This window comes from Clarias gariepinus, chromosome 21 (assembly GCF_024256425.1).
Source record: "Clarias gariepinus isolate MV-2021 ecotype Netherlands chromosome 21, CGAR_prim_01v2, whole genome shotgun sequence".
NCBI classification, from domain to species: Eukaryota; Metazoa; Chordata; class Actinopteri; order Siluriformes; family Clariidae; genus Clarias; species Clarias gariepinus.
The window spans coordinates 14,495,249-14,514,455 of NC_071120.1; the positions used below are offsets into that span (position 1 = coordinate 14,495,249).

General features: G+C 40.9%; 1 protein-coding gene across 2 annotated transcripts in view; it reads right to left on the minus strand.

Moving 5' to 3' along the window:
• kiaa0825 (KIAA0825 ortholog) overlaps positions 1–19,207 on the minus strand; it is a 127,001-nt gene that overhangs the window by 100,424 nt on the left and 7,370 nt on the right. Inside the window, exons 2-4 of one of the 2 annotated variants that reach the window (XM_053481679.1) lie at positions 18,453–18,600; positions 12,226–12,394; positions 11,307–11,952 (exon numbers count right to left, since the gene is read on the minus strand). In XM_053481679.1, coding sequence (XP_053337654.1) covers positions 11,307–11,826 — 520 coding nt within the window. In that variant the 5' untranslated portion in view covers positions 11,827–11,952; positions 12,226–12,394; positions 18,453–18,600. The remainder of the gene's footprint in view (positions 1–11,306; positions 11,953–12,225; positions 12,395–18,452; positions 18,601–19,207) is intronic. The other variant, XM_053481680.1, reaches the window with a different exon arrangement.

Genomic DNA, 19,207 nt, shown 5'->3' on the forward strand with positions numbered 1-19,207 from the left:
CCTCTCTCTCTCTCTATTTTGCACGTCAGCGATACGAGGAGTATTCTGATGCAGAAGTTGAACCCAGTAGCTGTCTAGTGGGCAGCTCATTTGTTTTTATATGTGTCTTTGTGTGTGTGTGTGTGTGTGTGTGTTTGTGTGTGAGAGAGTGTGTGTGTAATCACCTCAGCTCTCCAGTGCTTTATTAATGGGTTCCAAAGGGACCAGGAGAAGCTGTGGAGCAGTATATGGAAAAAAGCTGCATGAATGCATGGAGAGCTTCTCGAGCCCACCAGTACCACGAGCTGCAAAATGAACCTCGACAATAACAACGGCGCAGCTCTGAGCTCTGTCTGTTCCATTTTCATACACATTGACACACATATTGCATTATACATTGAATATGTCCCCGAGTGAATTCAACTAGACTTAAAAGCGATGAGCTGCAGTGTACAAACACAGTTTACATCTGATAATGCATTTCATCGAAACCTCAAGCTCAGCATCTGTATGAAGCACTTAGTAAAGCATCCCGTGTAGCACTGGAGGTCTGGGTTACACACTGAAAGCAGCCTTACATAGTAACTGTAAATGGGTTGGACATCGTTTTTGAGTTGATCTACATCGTTGAGGCTAGATAATATTTCCAGAAACAGGGAAGTGCAGTACAACAACAACAACAACAAAAACAACAGCAAAATCTGTTATATAACTAATGCTAGCAAAACACTCAGAAAATGAAAATTCTAGCTGTACTGAAATAATGTTTTTATTAAAAAAAAAAAAAAAAAAAAAGGCAATATGTTGGCCAAATGCTTCCTCCACTTTTGTCGGGGGCACAGACGCATTATGCTACATCACCAGAGACATTACCGGGAGAGGATACACACACTGTGGCCACATAAATTTCCTCCCCACAAGGATTGAAGCATTCACTTATTTTCAATAGTCTGTATAAATGCACATAATAACTTTGGCACACTTTTGTGTTAAATGATGTTAGTTGTAATAATATGAGGTTATTTTAGACCTTGCATTCCAGGCAAACCACACAGTGTTATGCAAACAGTGTTAACTTTAAAGAAAAAAAAACTTTGTTACAAAAAATTTAATAGCAATGTCTTAAAAATATGATCCTGGACTGGGGTCATCATACAAACCGGGTAATATTTGGACAAAATGTTTCTCGAAAGAAACATCCATCTGTACATACACACAAAAAAAAATTTTTTTTTAATCCCTGAATATTTTTTTTATTCTGTACTCACGCCTGTATCTTTATAGTGTGTGTGTGTGTGTGGCTCAAGCTCCACCAGCTCTACCCTTGAGCTCAGGTCATTTGCTTTGTCGACACTAACTCACACTTAGGCCTGGCATCTCACCTTCATGTTTAATAGCCTGCTGTCATGCTGGCTTGTCTTGTTCTCATACAGCTATAGCCTTGCTATTTATTGGCCCATCCATTAATGGCTTATTAAACTAGCACTCTCATTGCTAACTCTAAGTAGCCTGTGTGGGAAAGGATGGCCCAGGCACTGGAGGCGTAATGGGGGTTATTACAACATGATGATGGAGAGGAGGTGGCCATCGCGCTGAAAGCAGCCAGTCGTGTCATTTACAGTCAGTGAAGGGAAGACAAGCCAGCGCCACGCCAGGGGTCAATACAAGGGCGTAGTTCTGAGATAAGTATAAAGAAAGCAGTGATAGAAGCGCCAGGAGGATGGCACATGAGGCCACGGGCTACTAAGGAAACTGCTTGTGTGTTAGACCGTGGTGTTGGAACGGTGCAGGGAATGTGAATTATTCATTTATCGGTTCTGTCGGCTGAAGGAGAAGGAGATGTTAAAGCAGTTAGCAGAAATATGACTCTAATTGGAAAGGTTTTAGCTGAGAGACAGAAGTCTGACAAGTATACTGTTAATGCTGATCAGTTATTAATTAAACAGACTAAAGGTGGGTATTATAAAATGAGTGGAAAATGAAAATAAAAAATCTTTTATTTAAGAATTTAGAACTTGGCGTCAAACAGGGATGGGATTTTTCCCGAATTAAAGAAGATTAAAGAGACTTTTAGAGGCCCATGGAAGACAAAAATCCACTGATGTGATAACCTGGTCTTCAGACTTCATTTCATTTCCACACAACGTTGCTGAGCCTGGACCTGACCAACTGAGGGCCCCTGAACATAGCACTGGCTCCAGAGGCTTGGCCACTATGCATGATTCATGCCGCTTTATGCACTTCCCTTATTACCCTGACACACCTATCGCTCTGGAATAGGGTCAGCCTGAACTCATCAGACCACATGACCTTTTTCTACTGCTCCAAAATCCAATCTTTATCCTCCCTAGTAAATTGAAGCCTTGTTTTCTGATTAGTTTCACTAACAAATGTTTTTTTTTTTTTATGGCCACACAGCTTTTTGGTCGCAATCCAGTGAGGTCTTGTCACAGTGTGTGGTTGGACATGCTCTTACTTTCATTATTAAACATGGATACGATTTCTCCTGGTTTTTCTTTTTCTTTTTACAAGGCAACTTTGCCGGGCATATCAGTGATCTCTGATCATGTTAATTTTTTCCCACATTCCACATTTCTCCCACTGTCTTCATGGTTCACCACTAGCCTTCAAGATTTTAATAATTCGTTGGACAGTTTTGCACGAAAAAAGAAAAAATGGCTCCAACTATAATTCCCTGACCCAAACGCACTGAATTACAAAGCCTTCCTTACTAACCAACTCTCTGAACGACCACACAAACCACTGAAATACCCAGCCAAACACCCTTAACACACCCATGCACACATTCATCCACCCACACACCCATGCACACACACACTCACTCACTCGAATACCCAACTCACATCTATAAACCTAAAGAACAAAGACCGGAAATTAGAACAGAGCCACGGTTTCTCTTGGCTCATCCAAAGTACAGTATAACCGCATACGAAACTTGTCCTCCCTCAGCACTGAGCTGTAACTGAGCTGTGCTTTGTGGAACATGAAGGGAAGTGAAGGGAGGGCAGAGCTGCCAGCTATGTACATATCCACCAGTAATGATACGGTGTGAGAAAGAAAATACAGCCCAATTTAATACAAATATGTCATTAGGCATGTACAGTATGTCTTTCTAGATAGATCATTTTGAATCTATAGAATTTTACAGATGACACCTATACAATTTATATAAATATATAAAATACAGCATGAATTTTGGTATCTTTAATTAATGTTTGGTTTGTTTAATTGTTTTCATTTTATTTGTCTATTTATTTATCTGTCTGTCTGTCTGTCTATTATTATTAATATTATTTTTATTATTATGATGATGTTCGTTTTATCATTTATAGCATTTATAAGGCCCCCTAAATTATCTGTGTTTCTAAATGTATGGACCTTACTGTGTGTGTGTGTGTGTGTGTGTGTGTGTGCGTTTTTAGAAAGAAAGAGAGAGAAGGAGAGAGAGAGAAGGAGTGTCACATACTGAATGAGTAAAAAAAAGAGTGAGAAAGAGAGAGGTGTAGCATTAAAATAGCACAAGAAAACAGGGAGAGAACAAAATGGAGAGGGGAAAAAAGAAAAGAAAGAAAAGCGATGTGGGGAGGGAAGGAAATCCCCGAACAGTTGTTATTGATTCCAGTGTTTACGGCCGGATAGTTTAGTGCCGTTTACAAAACAGAACAGATGCAGTCAGTGAGCAAAAAGGTAAACAATTGCTGTGTGGCTGACTGCCAAATCCCCGGCCTGGTGTATTAAACTGACTCTGAAGTGCTTTTCCCCTTTGGGTTGCACTTACTGCCACTTCATCTCCACACACTCATTCTGCTGTTCTCTCCTTTCATTCACTATCACAGAAACACCCATATACACCTATACCGCCCCCCCCCCACACCACACACACACACACACACACACACACACACACACACACACACACACACACACACCTACTCCCAGATCGTGTTGTCTGGCTACACCATGTTCCGCTCAGACCCATGGGGCCTTGCTCTACCTAGCCGGCCCATTAGTGTGGTGAATTGCATGCATCTGACACGGCTACTAAATGTAATTATTAAATGCCTTTCACCAAATGATTCCCTGTCTATTGGGAAATAGGCAATCATGCAACAGTTTAGTCTGTGATTTTATTTCCATTCGTCTTCTCATATCCATTCACTCTCTCTGGCTGTATCATTCACACCACGGTGTCATGCTGAGAAGGTAAGCCAGAGCCACTGGGAAATAACATGGACACTTTCTAATACTGTAGCGAAAAAACTGGAAAGGGACCTTATTTACGTACCTTTAACTTGCAGGTATAAAGATACATCTGGTTGGTGGCCATTCTTACTGCTCACCATTGTGTTTTCCATAATAAAAAGGACGGACTATTTCTCTGATCAAAGATATAATTTGTTCGTTATATACAACAATTCATTCCAGTCCGCTAATTCAATCGGTGTTCAAATTGTGGTGTTCCAAGAGTGGTTTTTAAAATTTATTATAACCACACTGGGACATTTCGCTATGCATAGTGCTGTGAAGAAGTATTTGCCTGATTTATTTTTTTTTTTTGCATATTTGTCACACTCAAATGATTTAGATCATTAACAAATTTTAATAACACACAAAGATACCCCAGGTAAATACAAAATGCAGTTTTAAGGGGAAAAAAGCTGTCCAAATTTACCTGGCCCTATGTGAAAAATAACCCCGCCCTTTTTTTTTTTATCATTAATGAACCTGATTCCTGCCAGACCCATTGAATCAAAAAATCACTTAAATAAAACCTGTCTAACAAAGTGAGCTATTTGTCAAGGTGTGCATCCTGGTACTGTACATCTGGCAACACAATGTTTCGTAGAAAGGACATCATACCAACTGTCAAACATGGTGGTGGTAGTATGATGGACTGGGGCTACTTTGCAGCTTCAGGACCAGGACGTCTTGGCATAATTAATGGATCCATGAACTCTGCGCTCTAATAGAAAATCCTAAAGAAGAATTGTCCGGCCATCCGTTCCTGACCTCAATCTCGAGTGACCTTAAGTACCTCCTGGGTCATGCAGTAGGACAATGTTCAAGTCCATCTCTGAATGGTTCGATATATATGGCTGACATAATTCATGTTTTGGTTGTGGCCTGTGCCGAGGCTGTGAGATGCCTCATGAGCTAGCTAAGTGACATAAGTATGAGTACTTTGGATCTATTTCCATTAGAGGACCAAAAACAGAACATTTGCCCATATAGTGTCCAAAATGTCATTACTTGATATTTATTTCTTCTTTATTGATCTGTTGCAGATAGATGCAATATCAAACTTAATTCATTGTGCATTTATATTAATTATTAGCATTGTTTTGATGAGCTACAGTACTCAGACTACGACTCCGCTCCACCAGCAAATAATAACTTTACTGATTTTCAGTATACTGTAACAGCGCCCTTGCTGATGCGATATTGCTTATTTGACTGCTTGGTGTCGCACAGCAGTGTGAGCCTGCCAGGCATAAACAGAGGTCTTTTAATAGGATATTAAGGCAAAAATACTGTAGATTGCTTTTTATTTATTTATTTACTTCACAGATTTTATGGTGATGTATTGCATCTGTAACATATCTTCTCTTAAAGTGGAGTAATAAAAATGTCAGAACTCAGTGGTAACATGTTTATTCCACTATTTTTGTCCACTCACATCACGCTGTCTGTCCCAGAATCTCTCTCTCTCTTTCTCTTTCTCTCTCTCTCTCTCTCTCTGTGAGAATGTATCATGAATGAATTGTCATTTACAGAAGACGTCAAGAACAGAACGGTGATGAGACTCTTAGCCGCTGTAAAAAGTTTGAATGGTGCCAACGCTTTAAGGAAGGCTGTCCGTGAATGATGATCCTGTATGATCCATCTTTCCTATGTGATCTGTGCACACAGTCATTTACGAATACCACAAGCATATTACAGGAACTTGGCTGGGAGTTATTGCCGTATCCCCTGTAAGGTCCTGACCTCACTCTGAGCCATTTCCACATATTTTGACCACACACACACACACACACACACACACATTCTATATACATGCTGTATATATACTGACACCAAAACATAAATTTCTAGAAAAAAAAAATGATTCATGAACTTTGATCATTCTGTACCTACTACAAAACATCTTGCAGCCCTTTTTTTCTTTTTTTTTTTTTTGAAATGTTGATAATTGCAAACTTATTCTAGATTTTATACTGGAAAAATGGCATATCATCTTTTTCTTTTTTTCTTTGCTTCTTTATCAAATAAGAAAAAAAAAATATTCCACTGAACCTTGTGCATACACAGCAAAATAAGCGATTTCATTACAACTCATCCAAGAGCTTGATGTTTTATAAAAAAAATATATATATATATATATATATGTTTGCATATTGAATCAGATGAAGCCCCTTTTGCATAAAGAAAAAAAATGCAGATTCTCAAAAGAAGTTGCAATACTTGTATGAACATCAGCAATCGACTAGCGAAGACTGACAGCTATATCTACTGTCTTCTTTATATACTTTATAAGTTCTTCAAATGCTTCAAAAGTCTCAGTTTAACTTGAATGGTTATATCACATTTTTACCAAAACAAATGATGTCACCTGTTATATAAAGATTATGGTAATACAGTACCACACCTTGTTGTGATGTACATACAACAGGTTATGGTGGTATTGTGCCTGAAGCGAGCCACATTGAGACAATCCGGGAGAGAAGACTGATCTGAGAAGGCAATTATATATTTTTTTGTTAGGAGTATAACTACTAGTGCTCATGTTTAAGTCAAACATCACATAACAAAGAAAAAAAAAGACCACTGACAAGTTTATCATCCAGTCGGATCAATGGCAGAATTCTCCACTGACTCTGACTGACAGGACAACAAAGCCTGCTCAGCATGTCGGAGGCAAAGATCCACACAGATGCAGATGTTAACAGTGGCACCAGGGGAATCTGGCAGCTTTCATATCATAGTTGGTTCTGCCTTTTTCTATCCTGCCCCTTTAGCGCAGAAACATGGCTCTAGTGGCATGGAAATCAGAGAGAAAGCAACCACAACCACACACACTATGGGTTCGGCTTGCCGAAAAATACAGCATGGTGTCATTTGGTTATGTTGGAATTAACAGGGCTCTCCCATATTCCTGATGTTGATCCTGATCTCAAGATAATAGTAATAATAAAAAAAAAAACGTTTTGTGCCTTCGACAGGAGGTTTGTCATAAATCACTGTCTAAAAAAATGACAGTTTAAAGTTAAAAAAATTTATTAAACTTGGTCTGGAGAAGGTTCGTAGACATGGATCATCATCTGAAAAAAATGATAATTCCTTATTTAGTGTTGATTATGAATGGCTTTGAGCTGCCGATACTGGAGCACTCATGAAAACCTTTCATACAAGGGGTGAAGCAAATCTGCTAAAATCTCCAAATCCAACCCCTAGCACTGAACTACTTTACAGGACATTCTAATAGATAATATACTGCATATGGTGACATTTATTATTGACGTGCACAGCAGGTTCCTTGCTTTTGGAGTAGCTATCCAAAATAAGCATGTCATAGCAGTTCTTGAGAACTGATCGGTTCAGCACGAGTTTGGAACAGTCCGGCGCAGTATCCGAGATGATTTGGAAGCATTTCGTGGTTTGTGTAATGGTTCAAGGTTAACGACGGCAAAAATTTAAATTTAGGATGGGTACAGCAAGTGCATTTTAGCGAAAAGTTCAGGAATATGGAAAAGTATGAAATAAAACATGATGTGGACAAACTTGTATGAAGTATACTCTACATTCCCAAATTAATTAAATTAAAAAGGTGTGTAAATGGTCATAATTTTAATATACACTTCTTTTTGGAAGTCTTCGCCCTTTGTAACAGGTAGCGTTTTTTTTTTTTTTTTTTTTTCAAATAAGACAACTTTGCAGGTTCTTAGCAACTTGGCAAGCTGTATTTTATGTCATGTTAACTTTAGGAGAAAGATAAAAAAAAAAAAAAATCTAGGGAAACCTGATTTTTTTTTAAAGCTGCTATAACATAAGTGGTAACATTAATTAATTTCAAATCATTAATTAATTCAAAGTGTTTTAAACAAAAACGAATCAGATCAATAAAGCATTTCGGTACAAGATGATATTGCGAAATAATCGATTCATATTTATATAATGATATATACTGTATATTTAAGGAAAAAACTGACATATTTGAAACACTTGCTTGAAACAGATGCTTTAAAAACTAGTCATAACTCCGATTCACACTTCTTGGCAAACATTTTAGCAGAATGCGCAATTGTGCCTATGCCAATTGATCATTCTCATATAAAGTTAAGTTTTTTTTTTTTTTTTGTATCCTAATGTGATCGCAAAAATGTTTATTCATGAGGCACCCGGTCCTTGCATTGCCAGAAGCGCGGTCCACCTGGACCACAGCAGGGGTTGCCAGCTTTCCTGTGGTGTAATATCTGAAACCTCAACCTTGCCATAACATGAACGAGCGGCTATAAGAGTACCACTGAATGTTTCTACCTCAAACTTTCCAGTAATACAATCTTAACACATTTTCCTCCCTTAAGGCCTGCATGCAGTGGCGATTCAACTTTTATTCCAATCCAACCAGTAAGGGAAAAAAAAAAATCAGAAATATAAAAAGATTTCCCTGGTAAAATATGCTTAAAAAGTTTCCTGGTTTAAAAAAAAAACAAAAAGCAGAAATGTGTTCTGAGCTCACCCGATATTAGTCAGACAAGCTTTTAAACGCTTCTTCCTGCTACACTGCATTAGACGAAGACTTGAAAACCAAACATGTGGCATGTTGTAATAAACTGAAGGTTTCTCCCTGCTTAAAAAACACACACGAACCCAAGGCTCTCCTGTTATTACGCACAGTAAGACACGTGGTGACATGATGTTTCCCACTTCTCTTTAAAACAAGTCTCACTCCCTTTAGAGGATCTAAATTAGAGGATCAATTGTCAGGACAGTAAACAGTCCAGAGTGTAAGAGGGAGAAAAACATCCAAAGCGCTATAATTGCATGAGTGCATGCACCATCGCTGTACGTTCAGCATCTTGCATAAACGTGTAAAGTGAGTCTGATACAATTTACTGAAGTGTAACTTTATTAAATATTAACGAACGCTGTACAAGGGCATGTGAGAGACTGCAGCGGGATAAAGCAATCTGCACCACTGTGAGGGGCTATTAGAGTGAAACGTTTGTAGTGCATGTTCAGGCTAAGTGCTGACATGATAAGCGGATTGTAATAATAATGAAATTGACGATATATAAATGGAACCTGGATTATGCATGCTGGGTGTATACAGTAAGTATGATTGTGGTCTAAATACACCTGAAGTACAAGAAGTTTGTTAGAGAATGTACCTAAACCAAACAGAATCATGGATACAAAAGTGTTCTGAATTCAAGTGCTGAATTATTCTGAACAAAATTAATAGTGAGGATAACAATGGAAAGAATATTGCATGACCTTAGAAACGAATTATCGATCAGGTCAACTGGAAGTTAGTCAGAGACGCAAGGTTGAGGAATTTAAATTTGCTAAATAAATTTGGTCAAACTACAGTATGTTGGCTTTCCTGTTTCCTGCTCAATGTGAATAATCATGTTCTATTCCGTGCAAACTCATCACGACATACTAAAATCCCATTTCCAGGGTGTAACGTGGAAAGCCCAAGGGGGGTAAATACTTATGCAGGGTATTTATTTAACACCATCCTGTTTAACAGAGATGTTGACTTTGATATTAAACAGAAAAAGAACCTATTTCACCAGCAGGATTATGTACACACATCTACACACACACACACACACACACATTCGCTTTTGCCCCGCCTGCCCCCATCCATGTCTCCTGCGAACGCACTGAGCTGTGGTGCTGCGGCTTTAAAGTGCCCCATTGTTCCAGACCAGTCGAGCCATGGATCAGACGCTGCGGTCCAGTCTTCACCCCATTACTTCCAGGAAGAAGGGAAGAAAAAGTGGGTGAGAGGACATAAAGAAAGAGGGACGAGCGGCAAAACAATGGAGAAAAGATAAGCACAAAGGTCTCTGCCGTGCAGCTCTGATGAAAGGAGGACGGACCTACATCCGTCTTGCCTTTTCAGATGCAGGGGTTAAAAGAAGCTGCCATCTCAGCGCATGAAAAGCTGTTAAATGCTTCAGCGCCTTGACAGCATGGCATGCCAGGAAGTGCGCCGCTCTCCCCCCGGGACCTGTGCCGAGCCGCTGCCTCATTCCCGGCTACGCTCCTGCCCGCAAAATGTGCTGAATGAATAAAAGCTTGATAATAACACCTAGCCTGCGAGAGTTCAAAAGGTTTTAAGAGCCGAACAAACAAAGAGGGACATTCCGTGTACTTTTTTCCGGGCCTGGTTTCTCAATAAGATGGCCTGCGCGGCTTGATTAGCATCATGTTTAGCATGCTGCTTAACGCAGAAGGTGAATCATTAGTGCCTTTAAAAGAGCCCCGCAAATGGGTGTGATCACCAGTCAGCAAGTAGGTAAATGACTGTGAACGGCACTCATTAAAATTCTCGAATAGTACAATAACAATCGTAGTCATTAAACAGTGCCCGAAGGCAGGTGTCATAATCTAGCGTTTACATTCGGCGTACAGTCATGAATGGCTACAGCCGAGGAAAGTGGCATAGTCGCGCGCATGCATTACATGCTCGCTGCGTCCACATTAGTAGCTAGACCGCCTCTGGTGATTTATTTTAAGGATTGTTGGGCTGACTGTAGAACCTGAAGTGTTCGACCATTAAATGGTCCCAGTGATGTGGTAATAGTGAATAGATTAAAAGAAGGAAAATGTTCTAGGGAGATAATATCTTTAAGGTTCCTGAGTGTAAAAAGTGGGGATAACAGTGTCTATTAAAAAGATTTAGGGATTTAAAGGAGCAGCTTTTTTTTTTTTTTTTTTTTTTTTCCTCTTTTAACTGTAATGCAAACTGCGGTAGCAATGAAATGGAGCTTTTCACTTCGAACCTCCAGTATATAACGCAACCTACTAAACCTATTATGCTGAACTGAGTAGAGTTTACTTAGCAGAGGTGGGGATAATGTCTGGGCCAGAAAAAAAAAAAGAATGCTAGAAATCTCTTGAGCTGAGATGGAGGAGACCTTGCTGACAGCGCTGGCATTTCAACCTCAGTGATTTTTCTAGTCTTTCCACAGACAGAGTAGTTAAGACCTGGATACACAGATACACATACATATGGTATTGTAATACACACTAAAGATACAGGGTTAAGACCCAAGGCGAGAAAACAGACTGACCTACTGCTGCCTTCCTGCTCGAGCTCCTCACCCCCTTCCCTCCAGGCCTACTGTTGTCCTTCATCCCGACCTCCATCTCCTTCTCCATGAGCAAGCCAAGTTCCTGCCCCAGCGTCCACAGATAGGCCCGGTTCACAAACCGCACGATGCATTGTGGCTCGAATATGGCATTCAGGACATGAATGTCCTCACTCAGCATCTCACAGAAGGCAGGACAGACAGCCTGGACGCTCACGGCCAACCTTTGAAAGCCGCTCTCTCCATCTGGACGGAGGGTCTGGTTTTTTCTGAGAAGCTCCAGGACCATTTTGCTCTGCAGGGCCTGGTACTTCTCCAGAACCTCTGTTTCAGTGTACAGGAAGCAGAGCTGCTGCACGAGAAAGACGGCCCTCGGAGGGACTCCAGAGGCGTCCGTGGATAACTCGTCCAGCAGGTGGCGCCGCAACGTGCACCGGATGTCATTCCAGGTTTCTTGGACGTCCAGAGCGATGTCGTTGTACGCAGAGCAGAGGGGAGCCATTGAACTCTGGCTCTGTTCGGATAAAGAGTCCGATATGGGGAAGGCCACGCCGCATCGAGAGGAGATGTTTAACAGCAGTTGGAGGACTGCCTCTGCGTGCGCCTCCTCCGTCTTCAGGAAGTGTTGCTGTTAAAAGAGTTAAGACTTAAGCAGAAATATAACTATTTAACTATAAAAACCTAAGATGGAGGTATCAGATCTATAATCAGGAGGGGTTCTTTGCTTCATGTGGGATGTCCAGACACACGATCCAACATGGACCAGAAATCGACCGACCTCATTTTTGTAATTTCCGGTTCATGTTTGTTGTTCAATAGATTTTACATTACACAGAATAAAAACTTAATCTTTATACATTTGATCAGTATATCACAAAGTGTACAGTACGTGACACATTACCAGTGCTTTGAGGAAGTCCAGAAGCTCGCGGTGTCCAGTAGAGAAAGGTTTCAGCAAACTCAGATTACTCGGACTGAACAGGTTCAGGCATTCTGTGGGACTGGGGACCTTCTCATCAGCCCACGTCTGTCCAATCTTAGTCTGCAGTTCACACAGGTTCTGCTCAATACTATGCACACACACACACACACACACACACACACACATACATTTACAGTTAAATCTCAGGGTTGGCATCTTGTCCCCCAGCTGTTCAAGCTACAGCTCTGATCAAGACGCATCAGCCCTAATGAACATGGACGTCAATATATTTGCACTGGGATATGTGTGTGTGTGTGTGTACTGTAGGTGTAGGTGTGTTTGGGAATCTGATGCAGACGAGCAATAAAATGGCTCGTCTCTTTCATCATCCCAGCACGAGCAGAACCTCGCCATAACCACGCATAAGCACTTCTGTCTTCTCTGTATATGATAAATGAGACATGACATTTTCTCCAAATCTGTCCGTCTCTCTCACATCTCACACCTCGCACCTCACACACCCACACGCACTCCATTACAATGCATTATGTGTCTGTGAGAGGTAACAGCCTCCCAGCACCACCTGACTCGAGGCCTATAAACACTCAGCTGTAAACACTAAGCGATACAAAAGGCCAGATGCCTTGCAACGGCAAGACATTAAATACCATTTCAAAGTGGCACATTTTTATTTCGCAAGAAAACACAGCAAACATAAAGTGCTGTTAATTTTAACGGCGTGCACCCACAGTAAAGTCGGGGAACGACATGCATGTGTTGCATCGCTGATCCCGTTCCCTGCTTTAATTTCGCTCGGAGGCAGGACTGCCAACAGGAACCTAGCAAATGTGTCTCATTTTGTTGTAAAGAGGAAATATGTATGAGGAAGGGACATGACGGTGGGGACAGACTGTGCTGGAACAGTGATTCTTCCTGTTCTGGCCTTTAATGATGGCCCAAAGCTCGCTGTAAAATCACTCCAGCTAACAGCCAACATAAACCGCCTGTTTCACTGACTGAAGATGCAGCCTGCAAATGTGCACACCTAGCCAGAGTTTTTTTTTTCTCACCTGACAATAGACACGCTTTTTACTAAATGCATGCACTATTTGCAAAATAGCGCATATATATATATATTACATGCATAACATTTTAATAGTAAGCTTTAGATTAATTTTTTTTTCTTATTTTAAAACAAAAGCAAACTACTACATACTGTAACAACACTCTTATTTAAGCTTTAGTAGACTTAATCACTTAATCGGAGTCATCTTTCTAAAACATAAAGCCCGGCACATGGACTAAGTCAGTTTACTGTTTCTCATAAAGTAGGATTTGTGCTTGGTTCCACCGGAGGACTTTTACTCTAACAGCCGGGTGGAAATGAGGATCCATCTGTGCCACCATCCAGCCCTACTGCTCCATAAAACCTCCCAGCTCCCATCCGCAAACATCCTCAAACATCACCATGGATATCCATCACACACACACACACACACACACACACACACACACACCAGGGTAAGCAAGTTTTCAGTCTGAGTTGCAGGTGGCCCGAGGCCAGGACACACTCAGTGCCCCGTCTCGTTCTGGGCACCCAGGAGGGCTGGCGTCGCTCTGAGGGCGAAGCTCTATAGTGACACTACACGGGTACCTGGAGGACTCAATTAGGAGCAGTTGATGGGGTTTGGGAGAGGTTATACCACAGAAAAGCATCAATGAATACAGATGAGCTTCAAACACGCTGGAATAGAAAGTTATGCTCAAATGAGAGCGTGTTACTTTAATGAAGTTAGTTCAATAAAAAGTAGATTTTTTTTTTTAAACTTCTCAAAAGCTGTGGATCTATTTCAAATACATAAAGTAAAGTATTTAAAAACGAGTTTAAAAATGAGTTTTTCGTGTCCAGGCAGTTATTTGTTATAATAAATCACAGAATGTTCTTCTTAGGAATTGTGTTTCATGTAATAATGATTTAATGATTTAAGTACATGTATTCACTACGGCTGAATTTAAACTTCAAATGACAAACACATTGTACATCATTTCACAAATCCTAGCAAAAACTTCCAGAGAATAACACAGGACGCATTGTGCTGTTGTACAAAAACACTAGACTACACTTGGTGGTGTGATCCAGCTGACGTAAAGCATGCACAAGTTAAATTAGTTTCTGTTAACACTTACGTTATTGAATGATAAACTCCTCCATCCTGAGACCTCCCTGCGCTCTACAGTACGACTACAGCAGTGTGACTGTTAAACGGCACCGGCCATTAAGACTCCTTCTATAATAATGTTAAATAAACATTTCCTAACAACAAACCTCACCACATGAATGATTATATGATTTTCTTTTTTTACAGTGTACGGTTATGTGAAGCATCCACCATAGAAATCCTCATGTATTATCTGTTACTATGGAAACAAAAAAAAAAAACTTTTCAGTGAGTGCATGAATAGAAATCTACGGTGCATGTTAAAGCTGTAAAAATACTTATACATACTGTAACACAATAAACGCCTTCCGACCAATCAGATTTGAGATGTTTTGAGATTTAATAATGGCACAGGCCCATACAATCTCAATCTGACAGTTCTGATTAATAAATATTTTCTTACACGTTTCATACAGATTTTCCTAATTGTCTTTTGATTCTGTAAAACTGCTTTGCGACAATGACTATTGTTGAAAGCGTTACGTAAATAAAATGTAATTGAATATTGTGATATAGATTGTTAGGCGATTGATTGTGTAGCACTACTAAAAATGGTCAAGTCACATCCAGCCCTATTAAAGGCTACGAGGTATAAAATGTCAATCATAAAATCATCATCATAAAATATATATCATATGTTTTTATATAATTAGTTAATACAATCACTCACCACAAGGCCATTTGGAAACGGCAATTATTCTACATGAATCTACATGTCTTTGGATCGTGGGAGGAAACTGGAGTACCCGGAGGAAACCCATCAAGCACGGGGAAACCATGCAAACTCCACGCACGCAGACCCGAGGCAGGAATTGAACCCTTAACCATGGAGGAGGTTCATTTATTTATTTATTTATTTATTTATTTATTAAGGTATAATAAATATAAATTACAAAAATCAACCTCTGTCATGTGTAAGAATTTACTTCCTTTTTTTTGTTGTTTTTACTTTATTCTGCTTATCATACAGCGTTTAAATTATTATTTTTTTTTATAACTAAACTAAAAACACCTGAATGGAAAACACTCAAGAATTCGAGCAATTACTCCTTCCCTTCTCTGCTGGACACACTATAGTCGGATTTCCAGTTTGATTAAGTGCGTGCAGGATGCCGCGAGGTTCCGCCTCGCCCCGGTGTGTGACCTCTGCTACAGAGGAAAGCTAACAACCCCCGGATCAATCAAGCCTATAGGATTAACTGCAATGCTTTTTGGACTGAGCGAGCGAAAGAAAGAGGCTCAGAAAACAAGCGGACAAGGAAGTCGGACAATACCCTCACAGAGACACGTTATAAAATACTTGATGGAGCCAGGTTCGGGAACAGAAGCCAACAAAAGAAGAGGGAGTGGAGGAGAAGTCTGAAGCTAAAGGAAAACGGATGAGGAGAGGAAAAGTTCTTTTAAGCCCTGTCGTATGCTCTTTTTATTTCTATCCACGTGTCAATCATGCTCCTTGAGACTGTAATGGTTTTTCGTCTCCAAACGGAGCAGACAGGACTAGCAGGTGAGCTGAAAAGACACAGAGAGCGAGAGAGCGAGAGAGAGAGAAAGAGAGAGAGAAGCAATGGCAGTCTTTCATTAGGCATGATGGCGTGTTTCACAGCTCCCTGCCTTACAGAAACCCAATCCACTGATTAGTCAGCGCTTTGACATTATCTTAAGTTCCTTGTCAAAATTAATTTACTGTGGGTGGGCCGTGGGTCTGTCGCGCTCCAGGAGGCAGAGCGAAAGAAGAGGTGGGGAGGAGGAGGGAAAGGAAGAGATCCCTTTCAAATAAGCCCCAGCTTCAGTGAGCACCTAGCCATGTGGCCAGGAAACAAATAGCCTATCTGAGTGCTATCAAAGAGCCCTTCTTTCTCCGCACGGTGAAGCGGGAACGTGTAAGCGGATCCCGTCGACTCCAGATCTGGCGTACTTAGTATCGTCCAGAGCCAAGCACCACGGCTTATTTGTCGGGATAAAACACCATGTCCGTGCACACACACACACACACACTTATATGAGATTGCGAGAGATGTCACGGTGCTCCGGGTATCTATTGGGAGTCGTTTCCCGGGCAGGTGTAACATGGCGCCCGGTCTCCTTGGCTGACACTTCATTACGGCCCCTCTCATTGCCGGTGGCCTCGCTTGGCGTCCGAGTTGATGAAACCTAATGGATAACAGCGTTTCAATTTGAGAGAGAGCTAGGGCTGTTCGGCGGCCTATCTTAATCTCCTTCAATTATGGCGTAAATCTCGAAACATCCTGGAGCAGGCCGGCTACGCCGACCCATAAATAGGCTGGAGCTCGGCAGGAAAGTGAGGAACACATTCACCACTTCCTTTCTCTCCTTTCATGATGTACCTGTTCTGTTTAAGGGGTTAGTTAGGTGTATAACCCACCACGATGGTCCACCCAGAGAAGCTGCTGTCATGTCCAACCTGATGGATCTGTGTCACTTTAAAGAGTTCCTCTCTCTTTCCACCTCTGTCTTCTTTTTTTTTTTCCCCCCCCTCAGTGGGTCTCCATTATCTGGGTCTTGTCATGGTCTCAGTTCTCAACCCCAAGAACACAAAATAACCCTTTAATGCTGAGAGAGGCTGAGAAGCTGCCCGGTCTTGGGTAATAGTCCTTGAATTACACGGCCAAGAGTTTTCGTTTCAAGACGTGGAATCTTTGATTATTACTTGTCCATTTGGAGCAGAGGGTGTGAGAGATGAGACTTTGGTGGTAATGGGAAGAAGAAAAAGAAGAAGAAAAAAAAAAGAAGTAAGAAGAGGGCTTTGTTCAGGTACATCCCTCTGTGACTTACTGTATATGGATCTAAATCACTGAAGCTGCATAAAGAGGCTCTAAAAGATTTTTCCAGATTGGTGAGGCCTGCTATCGTGATTTGGCCGTGGGAGATGAAGAGGAAATGCAAGAAAGAAAAAAAAAATTATATATATATATATATATATATATATATATATATATATATATATATATATATATATATATATATATATATATGTGTGTGTGTGCCCTATCTGGTCAAAAGAGCTATGTCCTCCAAAAGTTATCTCAGAACATGAGATTCATCTAGTGCATGATGCATGAAAAGCCGGAGAATAAAAACATCCTTTATTTAGGACTCTCTCTGCAATATGTCCTTCACTCAAAACAAAGCATCCATGTTTAATAGAGAGAGCTCTTTATCAGACCGTGGAAAAAAAAGAGAGAAAGAGAGAGAGAGAGAGAGAGAGAGAGAGAGAACGAGGGAGCGAGAGGCACGGATCCAGGAGTACATTCAAAGCATGTGTTTGAGTTTATTGATTTCAGGTGAAGTGGCGTGCTTTTCATCAAGTCTCAATTAATCATCTAGTCTCAATGTTAATAGTTTTTTAAGTGTTCTAGGATGAGGACAGATGTAGATGCAACAGGTTACATCAAACACAGACTGCAGTCTAAAGCAAGAAGAGGTTCTTTCAAACACAGAGAGCCCATTGAAGACACGCAGCAGAGATTCGCAGTGCTGTGTGTGTTTGTGTGTGTGTGTGTGTGTGTGTGTGTGTGTGTGTGTGTGTGTGTGAGCCCTTGGGCTGTGCATTGAGCAAACAGATGTAAAACAGTTCCAAATCAAATGAAAACAAAAGCACAGATTCGTTGCAGTTTGTGCAAACTGTGAGCAAAGACGCTGAAGTTCAAATCAATATTCAGTTTGAGATCTGTGTTGAGAGGCTCTGTGTGAAAAGCTTTTTTTCCCCTTCTTCTTCTTCTTTCTTCCTTTCTTTTTTTTTTCCTGAAGAGTTGCTCAAGGACAGGAACTCTGTGTTCCAGACTGCATGTGCAAATGTGTATGAATTGAACAAGACAACTTGAACCTGCGTACCGTGTCACGCATGGACCTCGAGGTGAAAGAAGGAGAGCCAGACCCTCAGGCCGCTGAACTGAAAGGGAAAGTTCAAGTTTTCTTTTAAGCGAGCACAAAGATCGAAGCAGACACGTGACCGCCCGGGCCACTGACCTGCAGGCGTTGAGTTTCAGCTTCTCCTCTGTTTCGCGGATCAGGACCTGGAGGTCCGCCTCACCTCATGCGCTCAGCATGCTCGGCACCGGCAGCTCCACGAAAGCATGGTCATGTGGAGAGTCACCCTGCCGCTCCATTCCTCTGCCTGCGGAAAAGAAGGGAAGGAAAATATTTCATCTCCAACACATTAAAGCATCCCTTTTTCAAAGCAAGAATCTCCACAAAAGCGTACACATGCCCTAGGGGGAAAGGTCCGGTGTAGGATAAAGGGAAATATTCTTCTTGAAAGTTTGGCTGAGGATGAGATGACTTTGTACTTAGGACAGACGTTTTAAGCATCTTCTTAGCTATATGAATGTCCATGTGTTTTTTTTATTTCAAGTCCTTATAGATGTAAACCCCATATACATTTGTGTGTGTTTTTAAAAAGCATGTAACTGCTTGATATGATGAAGTATTTGTAAGGAGTCTCCAGTGTCGGTACTTTGTACCAGTCAGACTGATGGCTGAGATAACTTTTAAGATATGAGGATGTCTTAAAAAAAAATACAAGCTGCTTAGAAAGAGAGAGAGAAACATCATCAACCATAACGTTATATGGATAAAAAGTACACCATGTCCTGTTTGTTAAAAAAATTTGTTGCGATCATCATTCATGGACATACGGCCTTCTTTAAAACGCTTGCGCAGTTCAAATCTTCGACCGCGGCTAAGAGTCTCATCAGCGCGCTATGCTTAAAGTCTCTTTCATT